Below are 13,909 nucleotides of genomic sequence, written 5' to 3'. Positions count from 1 at the left end.
TCCACAAGATGGCGCCGCCGACCGGCTAAAAACAGATGGAGGTAGGTTGACAATTTGCTCTTCATCACTACTTTAGTGTTTTTTTAATCCCAAATATCTGGACCTTTTTTTAGACGTGTATTATATAAATGTATTCAGGAATTGTAGAATGAATATAATCAGAAAGCCTTCAACTTTACAATAACCTTCAAAGAAGTAAAGTTAAAGATTTGTAAAAATTACTATTAAAAATATGTTGTAACGAGGGCTGTCACTATAACCGCAAAAATGAATTACCGCTGTGTAAACATGTTAAATGCGGTAAACGGATGCAACCCCCATAACCACTAAACCTTTTCTCTACTGTAAGGGGAAAGCAGTTTCATGAGTGATTCATATAACAGGTAGGGGTCCTACAAGAAGACCATGAAACACATCTACAGAGACTTTAAGGTAAACGACCTGACATCTTAGGCAGCTTTAAGAAAAGACAATTAATGAAGGAAACTCAAATCATGAAGGATCATCAAAGTGTCGATAACGTTGGAGACTAAAGGAAACCTTTATGAACCAGACTACATGGAGGAATAACTTTTGCAGAAAGAGACGGCCGAGGAAGAAAGATGAAAAACGTGTGTGGTGTTTGGTAAGTTGTTTTATTTATTTAGTACTACTTTCCTGGTGGTTGGTATGGCAGCTCTCTTTTTTTTCTAGGGATGGTTTTATACCTTCAACTTCATGTAACTTTATTTAATTACCGTATTTTCCGCACTATAAGGCGCACCGGATTATAAGGCGCACCTTCAATGAATGGCCTATTTTAGAACTGTTTTCATATATAGGGCGCACCGGATTATAAGGCGCATAGAATAGAACGTGTTTACAACTGAACAAGGTTGGGAGATATTGTGAATATATAAATATAAATACGTATAAAACGTAACGTATAAAACTACAAAAACAAAAGTACATAAGACGATTTCCCCAAATAATAAATTATTTCTTTGTCGTTTCTCTTAACTCTCAAAACGTAGTTTTATACGTAGTGCATTCACAATAACTCAACGTTGTTCAAACGTTAATGTGCATATTCACAATATCTCCCAGCCTTGTTCAGTTGTAAACACGTAAAAGAAACACAGTCTGATACCGCTAATTCAAACGTTAGTGCAGGGGTGCCCAAACAGTCGATCGCGATCGACAGGTAGATCGCTGACTGATTCTCAGTCGATCGCGAGATGTTTTGTCAATATAAAATACAATTGTAAAATAGAAAAGTGATTTCAATTTCATCTCATTGCACTGTTTCCCACACACGATACCTGTGTTGGGAGCCCAAGTATACTTCCGACCTGTGTGTATTTAATTTTTCATTTATTCATGAAATTGCTGCGTGCATGAGAGAGCGAGCGAGAGAGCGAGCGGGGGAGCGAGAGAGAGAGAGAGCGCGCGCAAGAGAGAGTGCAGGCATGCGCAAGGACGTGCAGGTAAAACCGGGGGTGGGGGGGGGGTGGGGTAAATGTTTTACCAAAAAGTCATATATAGAAACTATGCTACGAGTATTAAGCGCATTTGATGAAGCTGCAGCTACTTTTCTCTGCTCCACTCTGCTGTCATGACTGTGAGCATCGCGGGGGACGAGACACACCAACAAACAGCGCAAACGCACACGCACACGCACACGCACACGCACACGCACACACACACACACACACACACACACACACACACACACTTGCACTGGAGCGCCAGCCACCACGCGAACCTTTTTACTTTTTACTTTTAGTGCTACAGCACACAGTTGATCCGTGATCCGTACGGACCGAGGCGTGAACACACGTGAACCGGTCAAACAGTCGGTTGGACTTTACTCCGTTCACTCTCACCGTGTCTGCAGCTAATTTAACAAAAGCAAAATCATCTCACAGCAGCCTGCTGTAGTCTGTAGTCTGCATTATTTTTTACAGAACTCTCATTTATTATTTTCTGTTTGTTGTGTGAGTATTAAATGTGTTTGTAGGCTGTTGGTAAAGGCTATGGCTCACTATGTGGACTGGTAGATCTCGGCAGACTGGTAACTTTAAAAGTAGATCTTGGTTCAAAAAAGGTTGGGCACCCCTGCGTTAGTGCATAACTCAACATTGTTCAGTTACGTATAACACGTAAAGCTCACTTTTTCAGTTCATTCCCCGTCCACGAATCCCTCGAATTCTTCTTCTTCAGTGTCCGAATTGAACAGTTGGGCGAGTACGGCATCCAACATGCCCGGCTCCCTCTCGTCATTATCCGAGTCAGTGTCGCTGAGCGCCGTGTACAACCAGTATGGATCAACCAATTAACCAATTGATCCATATATAAGGCGCTCCGGATTATAAGGCGCACTGTCGTTTTTTGAGAAAATTAAAGGCTTTTAAGTGCGCCTTATAGTGCGGAAAATACGGTAACTTCTAAGGTCTAAGAGAGCCATGTCGAGTTTTGTGTCCACATCCATTTCATTCAGAAACATTATCACTGCTAACCCTGTAGTCATTGCAGTGTTGCTAGTTGAGTGTTTTTATTTAGTGCAGCTAGCAATAGCTAATTAAGCCTATTAGTAAATGAAATACAGTGAACTGTCATTACAACACCATAACAGTCTTTATTAGAAACCAATCATCTCTGAGATCTTTACAATAGTTACTTTTTAGAAAAATTTAGATCACCATTACAGCTTAAGTAAAAACTTTAGTGCTGCCCATTAAAACAATGAATCTAATTAATTACAGGCTTTGTAATTAACTAATCGCAATTCATCTCAAATATCAATATAATGAGAAGGATTGAAGAAGGACACACACACACACACACACACACACACACACACACACACACACACACACACACACACACACACACACTCCAGTACAGACAGAATAAAGTGCTGAGTCAACAAGAATATAAACAGGTCACTGATACTCATCAACAGTAATAAAAGTCACAAGTGAACAGGGCAATGCTAACTTCTGGGTTGGCCAACAAAAATACGTCATCCCTGCAGCCCTCTATAGCAATTGAACTTTAGACCATGTTAGCACTCATGGGTGTGTTGGTCTTAAAATAAGGTGTGGTCAGGTGCACAGATAGTATGTTGATATCTTTAGGACACTCTGAGATCAGTTAAGATCTCCAGCTACATACCTATTCATGTGCACTCCATCTGAACACTCATTCCAGCGCTGTCTAAGATCGCCTTGGACACTCCTGAGATTTAATAAGAGAACAAAGGTATTATAATGAAGCTTTAACATGAACAGTAATGCATTTTATTTAAACAAACTGCAACAAAGTGGTTCTCAGCTGGGGAACAGATTCTCCGAATGAATTGACCCTTCTGAATCTGAGTCTGAAACAGAAACGATCTGCCAGTAGATAATTTAGTTCGTTAGAGAATCTTATCTTGAACCCAGTATCGTCAACCTGATCGTATTGTGAGTGGACTGAATTGTTACCTATATACACAACCTAAGCTTCAAGGTTACGTTTGATAACAAGAGTAGGTGAAAATAATATTGCAAGCATTACAATTCCCCAAATCATTCCTCGACGTAAGCAGACGTGATGTTTAGTAAAATACTTGTGTTCTGATAATCAAACCAAGAAAAAAAGATGTAGAGGAGAAAAACCAGTCACCTGATTGAAGGTTAAATGTTTGATTGGAGGCGTTGATGATGACATCACACGTCTCCTTGGTGATGTCTCCAGACGATACCTCGAGGGTCAGAGTGCCCATCTGCATCTGGTACACGCCTAGAGAGGGGGACCCCACCTGACCGAAGGAGGCTGACACACACACACACACACACACACACACACACACACACACACACACACACACACACACACACACACACACACACACACACACGTACACGTACACAGGGTAGACCAGATCAGGTATTTCGCTGCTCTCTCAGTTTGCCTCTCTTCATCAAGGTTTTGTTTGTGAAAAAAGTTTATATTTTTGCACGTGAATCACCTTTCACAGTAGGCCTATGTGAATCGCGTGTTGAGGAAGCTTCTCGTCAACAACGTTACAAAACGGTCAAAAAATAACGGCATCCAAACTTTTACAAGTTTTAAAACAGTGACACAAGATTTATATTAAACAGGAAAGATTGCACATCAAAAGGTGTATTCAAAGGTTTAACATAGCCTTCCTCAGCATCTCTCTGTATGTCTGTGAAAATACTATAAAGATGAATCAAGAACATGATGGTAATGTTGGAGACAGGTGAAAACTTTGAGGAGCCTTTATACACGGAGGACATTTTCTTCAGACGAAGACGACCCCACGAAAAGAGAGGGTAAGCTTCCATGTTTGTTTGGTAAGTTTTTTTTTCCCTTTTTACTTACTCAGTTACTCAGTCTCAGTGATGTAACGTGCTTATGTTTATACAATACAGCTAGCCATAGCTAACTGAGGCCTTTATTATTTAAAGGGAACACAGTGTAATATATATGATAACCATGACAGTCTTTATTTTGAAAGCAAAGTCTTATTTGAAATGAAAAGTGAACCTTTATTTGGCCACAGCTGCTGATCTGATGCTGTGTGCAGCCTTAGAAGCAGGCAACTTGAATGGTTCAGAAAAGGGCGGTTAGACTGCAATGTGATGTAGCATACACTCAGTTTGTGTCTGTACTTTAGTCGGGATTCAAATAGGGGCAGGGCTGTCTGCCTTTTACTTTATGTTATAAACCTGCTGTTGATAAGAACTTAATACAACATGATTAAAACCATCCATTTATTTGTGGATGAAGTTATCATAACATATATATTTTAATTACAAATATAGATTTATGTATTTGGTAAGTTGGAGGTGAAGTAAAGTACTTTATGCTTAAGAACAATCTAAAGTGCTGAACAGGATCCGTATCCGGCTTTCCAGTTCTCTGTGATATAAAACTGAAGGGCAAATTAAATATTAACTAAGATGTTAAAGTGATATCAAATCTGATCAGTCATAACAGATATCATCTGCCCGCTCTGCTGAAAGGAAAGGTTGTCTCAGGGGAGTCTGTTATTTCAGAGCGGTATCTGGTGACAAAGACAATCTCTTCTGGTGAGTAAACACAACAGAAATATAAATTCTGACAAACAAATGTGCATTCAGTTTAGAAAAGCACTGTTGTGGATTGCAGAGTAAATAGTGATTGTTTCTAACCCTTTAGGTAAACGTTGATTATTCAGAAGTTCAAAGTTATTGTATAAACTAAAAAAGTGGTATATTTTTCAGAAATCCATGAGGTGAGCCCGACAACCTAAGACAACAGCAACACCCACCTCAGGTAAGTAATGACTCAGAGGTTGATTGTCAGATTAAGTTGTTTTGTTTTTAACTTTAAATTAGGAAACAAATGAAGATGCTGTAAACTTGACATGGTGTCTTATATGTTGAAAAGGAACTGTTGATGTGTTTTTATTTACGTATTTTTAAGTACGGATAAGACTCTTAAGTTTCTAGCACCATAGTCTAAAGTTCAGCGTAAAGGTTTATTGGTTACATATTAACTATGACCACTATAACTAGTGCAATAAAGAAGAATAATATAAGATATCCCATAATCAGAGCCCCTCGACTTTGGAACGACCTGCCTGAGGAGATAAGGTGGACAGAGTCAGTGGCATCTTTTAAATCACTTCTTAAAACTCACTTTTATATGATTGCTCCTTTAAAGATTTATATCAATCTATCCCTTCTTTTATTAATTGTATTGCTTTTAACCTTTTTATACATCTATTTTGTAAACGTTTTAGCCTTTAAATTTATCCCTTTCAGTATTAATTTTACTCCTCTTAGTCTTTTTTAATTCCTACTCCTTTTAACGTTAAACTCTTCAGCCCTCTGTTGCTTTATTCATCTAACCATCCCTCGTTTATCCCTTCTTTTTATCTTCATTCTGTGTTTACAGCCTGTGATGTGATGTCGTCCCACTCTCCCTCAATTTTAATGTTGTTCTCTCCCAGTTGATTTTAAACTAATTTTCCTTCATTAAATTGAACTGCCTCTTCATACCTGCTTGTTGTATCTACCCTATTCCTGTTATTTGCATTTATATTATGTTTGCCCTCTCTGTTTGGCCCGTCTGTTGATCTCTGTTCTGTTGTTGTGTTCCTGTATTTGCTCTGTCTGTCACAGCACTTTGTAAACATTTCTTTTTAAAGGTGCTATATAAATAAAGTTATTATTATAATATAATGTGGAAAACCCATATAGCTCATGTTAAAAAAAGGTGTCCAAGAATATATTTGTTTAAAAACAAAGCAAAGTTTCTTTTGGATTATAAGGTGCTGAGGATTTTGTATTTTTCACTTATTTTGCCTTATCTCAGTTATTGTGTTGAAGTGTGGGGTAACATATACGCTTCTAACATGAATCCATTATTTATTTTAAAGAACAGGGTGATAAGAATCATTCATAAAGTCAACTATAGAGAGAACAACAACAGGCTGTTTATAAGGTCAGGTAGGTTGAAACTGAAAGGTTAAGTTGAGTTACAGACACTTGTGGTTATGTTCAGAGTAAAGTATTACCAGAGAGTTTACAAAAGATGTTTGTTTTTAGTTCAGAAGAAGGAATTTTAATTTTAAGCATTAGTTTGCACGGACAACTTAAAAACAGATGTGTATTTCCGTTGTAGGAATTAAATTGTAGAATTCTTTAAATAATGATTTGAAGAGCTGTGTTCAGATATTTCAGTTCAAGAACATTTACAAGGAGAGAATTATTAGACTATGAAATTGGCGGTTAGGGTGTTTTGTGTCTTTTCCTCTTTATTTATGTGAAAGTGAAGTAAAAGACTCTGTTTGATTTGTGACTGTTACAGTTGTTTGCCAACATTAAGGTAAACAAATCAAGATGCTTAAACTTGACACATTGTCTTATATGCTGAAAAGGAACTCTTGATGTGTTTTTATTTTATTAAGTACAGATCTTAAGTTTCTAACACCATAGTCTAAAGTTCAGCGTAAAGGGTCATTGGTTACATATTAACTTTATATGACCACTATAACTAGTGCAATAAAAAGTATATACGCTATCCTATAATACAGTTTTATTCAGGGAAGATTGTGAAGGTAACTTGATTTTTTTTAATTTTTTTTAAGAAAACTGAATTAATAATAACACAACATATCTGAGATCTAAATATTGTACCTCTGTATGTTTTTGTTAGACTTTCGGTGATTCAACTTTTTCACAACTTAGTTTTCATCTCTATGAATATGAACACACTTACTCTGATTCTACATCTATTTCTTGTTTAATTTTAGGTGCTCTGTAACTGCCTTTTAAAGAAAAGCAACCATGATGAAAAAAAATGTCAAAGCAAACCCAGCAGGTGAGTGAAACTGACCAAATCTGAATAAATACATTCTTACTAAATTGACGGTTGGTCAGAACCACGAGGTCCTGATGTGTTTAGTATTTGTTTGATAACCAAAGTTTATAAAATGGGGTGATGGTAGAGTCGGTTGTCTGTCAACTGGAAGGTCAGGGTTCAATCTCCAGCTCCTGCAGCAACATGTCCGATGTATCCTTGGGCACACTTTACCCCAAGTTGCTCTCGCTGCTTCGTTGGCGTTGTGTGAATTTTTATAAATGGATTAATTAATACTGATGGACTGTTGACATAGAAACCTCCGCATTCAGTTTGTGAATGTGTGTGAATGTGTAGGTGTGACCTGTGGTGTTGAAGTGCTTTGAGTAGTCAGATGACTAGAAAAGTGCTATACAAGCTCAAGACCATTTACAATTACTTAATATGACTGTTACAGTTGTCTGCCAACATTAAGGCTCTAAGATTCAAGATTTACTTCAATTTCTCACGAAGTCCTTCACCCATACTGCAGCCATAAAAAGACATTAATCGACATCATTCACATCAAACGACAAACATTGTTAAATACTGTCCAGAAAAAAATGAGCTGTTCAGAGAAACAAGTCAGTAGTTTTGAGTTGAAATGTCTGACGGTCACTGCCTTAGTCCATAAATTGGCTAATTGATTCTGTGTCTGATTCCTAGTGTACTAGGACTGGTCCAATATAGAGCACCTGGGCTGGTAGCTCTGAGGGCATAAAAGCCTGAAACCAGGGTGGAGCTCGCTCTCTCTCTTGCCACACACACATCCACATTCACTCCATGTTTGTTTGTGCTATGGTCATTAGTTTGCGTTGTGCTATTAAATCATTGTTATCTCAAGATAAGTTGTGTTCTTTCTCGTATTTGTCATGGCTCTGGAGCCAGGTTATGACAAATTGGGGTCTCGTCCACCTTTTTCTCTTTTGTGCCGTGACTTCGAGGTAAGAAAGTTTGATTTTAATTTGTTTGGTAATTGTTAACTAGTGAAACGGTTTAGTTGGTTGTTTTTTGAGCATTTTTGGGTCAATTGAATGTTAAAACGTTAGAATTGATTGTAGCCTACTTTTAAGCAAGTTTTGCTAGAATTTGATGAGTTTTGTGCTTCAAACTTTTGAGGATTTTGTGTTCGTAAAGTTGGAGCGCTCGCTGCGTGTGAAGGAGTCTATTGTTCTGTGGTTTACCTGTTCACGGAAAAACTTTTGTTGGCTCATGTATGAGCAGGAGTTTGTTTGTGGGAAAGGACGGCCTATTTGTGATAACATTGCAGGGTAAGTTAAATTAGGAATGTGGTGAACGTGGGTGAACCTTTTGCTTGGTAGCATGTCCGTGGTTTCAGGAAGGTTGTTGCCCAACTGAGCCAGGGGTCACTAGTGCATAAATACCCACAACTGCAGCTGCAATAGGGTCGAGTTTAGGTAGCTGGGTTTATGTTTAGATAGTGGGGAAAATCCCCATTGGGTTGAGGAGTGTTCCTCTTGGTGCACACGGGTTAGCGTGATGCATCTCAGTGTCCTGCTTCATTAACATTAGTGAGTTGTAATTCAAACATTTCTTTACATCATAATTTTGTACAAAGCTTTATATTGTTTATAGGTGCATTTACAATTTTATAGATTTTCCCATCTTTGCTGAGAACAAGTTTGATTGAAAACAATTAAAGGCCTGTTTTGTATCAACAATGAAAATGTAATTAAATGGACTGAAGTAAATCAAAGCCCGGGCTATTCATTTTAGTTTCACGGGTATGTCAGTAACTTCACTAATATTTGCAATTAAAGTCTATGATCACCCATGACAACATTCATCTGTGTCCTTCAAATCACAGATGATCTGCATCCTCTGAGGTGTAGAAGTAGCTTTCAATTGTTCCCACCTGACAGTAAGTGAAACTTTTATCCAGCTGTACATCAATACCTGGATTTACATTATTTTTGGGTAACATCTGTCAGTAGGTATTCAAACCCCTGGAGAGAAAAAATATATAACCCTTTCTATCGTGGAGCATAAATGCAAATGTGAGTTGATGTTTTTAAACCTCTGTTTTTCACAGTGTCTGAGTTGAGGGTTGTTCTGCTGGGGAACTCATGGTCTGAGAGGAGTTCAGTGGGGAACTTCATAACGAGAGAGACTGTGTTCAACACTGGAAAAGAAGCAGACCAATGTGAGCAAGTCAGGAGACAAATAAAGGAGAAAGACATAGTTCTTATCAACACTCCAGATCTGCTGCATCCCACCATCTCTGCAGACAAACTGACAGAACATCTGACAGAATGTTTGAGACTCTCTGATCCTGGACCTCATGTGTTCCTGTTGGTTCTCCAGCCTGATGACTTCACTGAGGAATATAAACAGAGATTCTGTAGAGTTCTTAAACGCTTCAGTGATCAGTCATTTGAAAATTCACTAATATTCATATCAACACCCAGAGAGCAGGGCTCAAGTAGTGTTAAGATATATTTACAAAATCAACCCTTAAAAGAGATGATCAGAGAATGTAGATACAGATATTTGGAGGAGGCAAACCTTGAACTTCCAAAGCTGTTGACACGTCTGGCTCAAATCGTGAAGGAACACAATGGAGAGCATGTCAGCTGTGAAGGGTTCATGGATGCCCCTGATGACCTACAAAGAATACAACAAAAGGGAAAAAGTATTTCTGCTGGTAAGAGATCTGTTCTAATCAAAATGTTTAAACTCACAATCATAATTGATCTCATCAGAACCTGAAGCTGTAAGTCAATTATGTCATCTTTTTACAGGTCTTCATAACATGGTGACACCCCCTCCCTCAGGAGAAAGTAAGTAAACTTTCACAAATAGTCAAGTCAAGTCAAGTCACATTTATTTATAAAGCATATTTAAAAACAGCAACAGCTGAACAAAGTGCTGTACAATGCATCAAAGAAACAGTTTACAGGGGATTAAAACATATACAAAAAACACAAAATAAAATACGATAGAATAAATAGGAGAGATAGTGAAAGCAATAACTTGAATCTGAAAGAACGTCTATTCAGGACCAGAAGACTCAAATGTTAACCTATAAAAATGTGTCTTTAGAAAGGACTTAAAAGAGTCAGTAGAGGATGCAGACCTGATGGGAAGACGGAGGCTGTTCCACAGTTTAGGGGCTTTAACTGAAAGAGCACGATCTCCTTTTAGCTTGAGTCATGAGCAGGGGACAGCCAGCAGGCCCATAGCTGATGATCTCAGGGGCCTAGATGAGGTTTACAGCCTGAGGAGGTCAGTGATGTATAGGGGGACCAGGCCATTCAGGGCTTTAAAAACAAACAAAACAATCTTAAAATCGATTCTGAATCGTATTGGGAGCCAGTGGAGGGACGCTAAAAGAGGACTGATGTGCTCCCTCTTCTTGGATCCAGTCAGCAGCCTTGCTGCAGCATATTGGACCAGCTGCAAATGGGACAGGGACGACTGGCTTTACCAGTATTGCAGTAGTCAAGTCGAGAGGAAATTAACGCATGGATAACTGTCTGTAAGTCACTGAATGAGATGATTGGTTTTAACTTTGAAATTGTATGGAGTTGAAAGAAGCTGGATTTGATTACTGCATTTAACTGGCGATCAAATGTAAAGCCAGAGTCGAAAATAAAACCAAGGTTCCTGGCATTGTGCCTGATGTAGCTGGACAAGTGACCTAAGCTGTTGGAAACCTGTTTGATGACACATTAACATTATTACTGAGCAGTATCATATTTGCGCCAATGTTGTTGACCCCATCCCCCAACAACTCATCTCCCTTTAGAGAAAAGTTGATAAATTATAATCACAAATGCTAGAACAGCATGTTTTCGGCTACAGAGAATAATTCTTTTCTTCCTGCTACTGTCTTGATTAAACTAGTTAGAAGCCAACATGAACCCATTCTTTTTTTATATGTATATCTTACAGTCAGAATTCTGCTGCTGAGGACAGACGACAAAACAACAAAACTTGGAGACTTTATCACTGGAAAAGAACAACACAGGTCAACCATTAAAACAAAGCTTTCCTCAGCCAAACAAGTGGTGCAGAGTGGAGAATGGAGAGGAAAGCCTCTAACAGTTGTGAAAACTCCAGATGTTTTCAGTGTTTCTTTGGAGAAGCGGAGAGAAGAGATGAAGAAGGCTGTGAGTCTCTGTCCTCCTGGACCAAATGTTGTGCTGCTGTTAGTGAAACCTTCTGATTTCACTAAGAAGAAAAGAAAAACACTGAAGTTCATCCTGAGTTTGTTTGGTCAAGATGCTTTTAAACACTCAATGGTCATCAGCACACATGAGGAGGATAAAACAGGTGTCTCTTTTAAAAGTCTCATTAAAGACTGTGGAGAACAACACTACAGTATGGCTGACAACAACCGTGATGTATTAATGCAAAAGATTGAGAAAACTGTTCATGACAACAAAGGAACCTTTCTCACTGTCATCGAGGATTCAGTCACCCCAAAGTCTGGTCTTATGAAAACAGCTTTGAGCCTGGTTCTGTGTGGAAGGAGAGGAGCAGGGAAGACTTCAGCAGCTGAGGCCATTTTAGGTCAGACAGATCTTCATTCAGTCTCCAGCTCATCAGAGTGTGTTAAATATCAGGGAGAGGTGAGCGGACGTCGGGTTTCCCTGGTGGAGCTTCCTGCCCTGTATGGAAAACCTCAGGAGGAGGTGATGAGGGAATCACTCAGGTGTGTCTCTCTCTGTGATCCTGAGGGCGTGTGAATCAGGCAATCTGAATCAGATTGTGTAATTAGTAATTTCAGGTTTCATGATCTTTGTATTTTAAAAAAAATTGTCTTTTATTGTAAAATATGTTTTTTCGTTTCCTATAGTTGATTATACACATTCAAGTTATTTCATTTATTCAAAAAATTAACATCAAGGATTTTAAGGAAATATTTTGGTATTTTTTTCAAGTTTACTTATTTTTGTAGAAATGTTCTGAGGTAAAACTTGTTTTGTTTTTCTTTTTTCTATGTCTGTGATAATTAAAAATATCTGAACAAAATAATATATTTTCAGTTGTTGCTTTTATCATGGGGAAGTAATATTCTTACTATGTGATCTTACATTTAATAGAAGATATATGAATATCATCTAATCTACAGAGTGATTATCCCACAAATCAGCTGCTGCCTTTCATGATTTAGTTTTAAAGCTGACTTCTAAATTGTACTTTTTATGTCCGGTTAAAATGAATCAGTCAATAGTAGCCACGTTGTAAACAAGTCTCTGAGAAACATAAAGCTCTAGCTTTAGAGACACGACATTTACAAACATGTTTTACGTTTCTGAGTGAAGGCTTTTTGCACACAAAGTCTGTTTTCTTTTACATCCAAAATTGCCACTGGTTTGAAAAAAAGGATCTCATGTTGTGTAAATCATGTTTGCACACTGACCCAGAAACTTTTCCATCATTATTTTTTTCAGAACAGGTTTGATTTTCTGTGTGTTTCTGCCTCCATCTCTTTTTGTCTCAGTGTTCAGGATCAATTGCATTTTAATGTGTGGTTACAGTAGAAGGCAGCAGTCTGTCTAACTCGACTTCTGACCTGAAATACACCTGGAAGTGATCAGGATAACTCTGCAGCTCTTATTAATGAGGAAACTCTCCTTGATATTGTCTTGTTTTCAGCAAGGGATGGACCACATGTTTTTATTTTTTCCAACTGAAATGACCACAATATCATCTTCACTACCTGATGAGAACAGTGCGTTCATCCAATCAGCAACGATTCATGTCACCTGAAGGTACCTGGCTTTCCTGTTAGAGGTTAATGTCCTTCTTTGTTTTGTGATTTGTTGATGGTTTTTGTGATACAAAAAAAAATCCTCCGATTTAAAAAAAAAAATGCATGGCCATGACGTCGCTGAGTACAGTCTCAGTGTCGTCACCTTTACTTGAGGACATTCACAGAGTTAATGGTAACCGTAAGCCTACAGGAAAACTCAAAATCAACAGCACAATACAGTTTTTCACAATTGCTACAGAAAGACACACTTCTTGAAACCTTCCTCCCTTTAATCAAAACTGTGAACAGAAAACCCAGTTTTGAAATACATTCACAAAACCTCTGATTCTTCTGACAGACTCAAACAATCACATGAAAACAGTTTTTTCTGTGCCACAATCACACACTGTTTTCACATCATACACACAGCAGTCAAAATAAAAACACCACAGAGCAGACGTCACACATTACATCCAAAAACAAACCTGGTGGTTAGGGATCGCTCCAGAATTATTATTTTTTAATTATTTAGGAAGCAAGTAAGAAACATTAATAAAAATAAATGATACAATTACTGAAATTGCAGTTCAGTTTTCCAAGAGAAATATTGATAAAGAAAACCTTTTGCACACCTGGACAGGTGCATAGGAGAGATGTCGACAAACAAAATAAAAAATACTTTATTGCTTCACAACGTTTAGTACTCCGAACTTCAACAGGTTGATTAATCAAAACTATGGATGGAAGCTCACTGAATATTCAGTAATACATCACAACTTTTACAATTCTTTCACTAAGTTAGTGACTTAT

General features: G+C 38.0%; 1 protein-coding gene across 6 annotated transcripts in view; it reads left to right on the top strand.

Annotated features, from left to right (window-relative positions):
• The first annotated feature begins 4,957 nt into the window (after window positions 1-4,957).
• Window positions 4,958-13,909, top strand: part of LOC109990976 (GTPase IMAP family member 8-like) — a 30,609-nt gene continuing 21,657 nt past the window's right edge. Inside the window, exons 1-8 of one of the 6 annotated variants that reach the window (XM_065950708.1) lie at window positions 4,962-5,081; window positions 5,256-5,307; window positions 5,589-5,636; window positions 7,292-7,359; window positions 9,206-9,259; window positions 9,431-10,042; window positions 10,140-10,178; window positions 11,293-12,055. In XM_065950708.1, coding sequence (XP_065806780.1) covers window positions 7,326-7,359; window positions 9,206-9,259; window positions 9,431-10,042; window positions 10,140-10,178; window positions 11,293-12,055 — 1,502 coding nt within the window. In that variant the 5' untranslated portion in view covers window positions 4,962-5,081; window positions 5,256-5,307; window positions 5,589-5,636; window positions 7,292-7,325. Of the gene's footprint in view, window positions 5,082-5,255; window positions 5,308-5,588; window positions 5,637-7,291; window positions 7,360-9,205; window positions 9,260-9,430; window positions 10,043-10,139; window positions 10,179-11,292; window positions 12,056-13,909 lie in introns of all 6 variants that reach the window. The other 5 variants (XM_065950703.1, XM_065950715.1, XM_065950711.1 and 2 more) reach the window with 5 other exon arrangements.

The sequence above is a fragment of the Labrus bergylta genome, chromosome 2 (genome assembly GCF_963930695.1).
Source record: "Labrus bergylta chromosome 2, fLabBer1.1, whole genome shotgun sequence".
Classification (NCBI taxonomy): domain Eukaryota; kingdom Metazoa; phylum Chordata; class Actinopteri; order Labriformes; family Labridae; genus Labrus; species Labrus bergylta.
The sequence above is the reverse complement of the archived record's forward strand: the minus strand, read 5'-3'. Positions and strand labels throughout refer to the sequence as shown.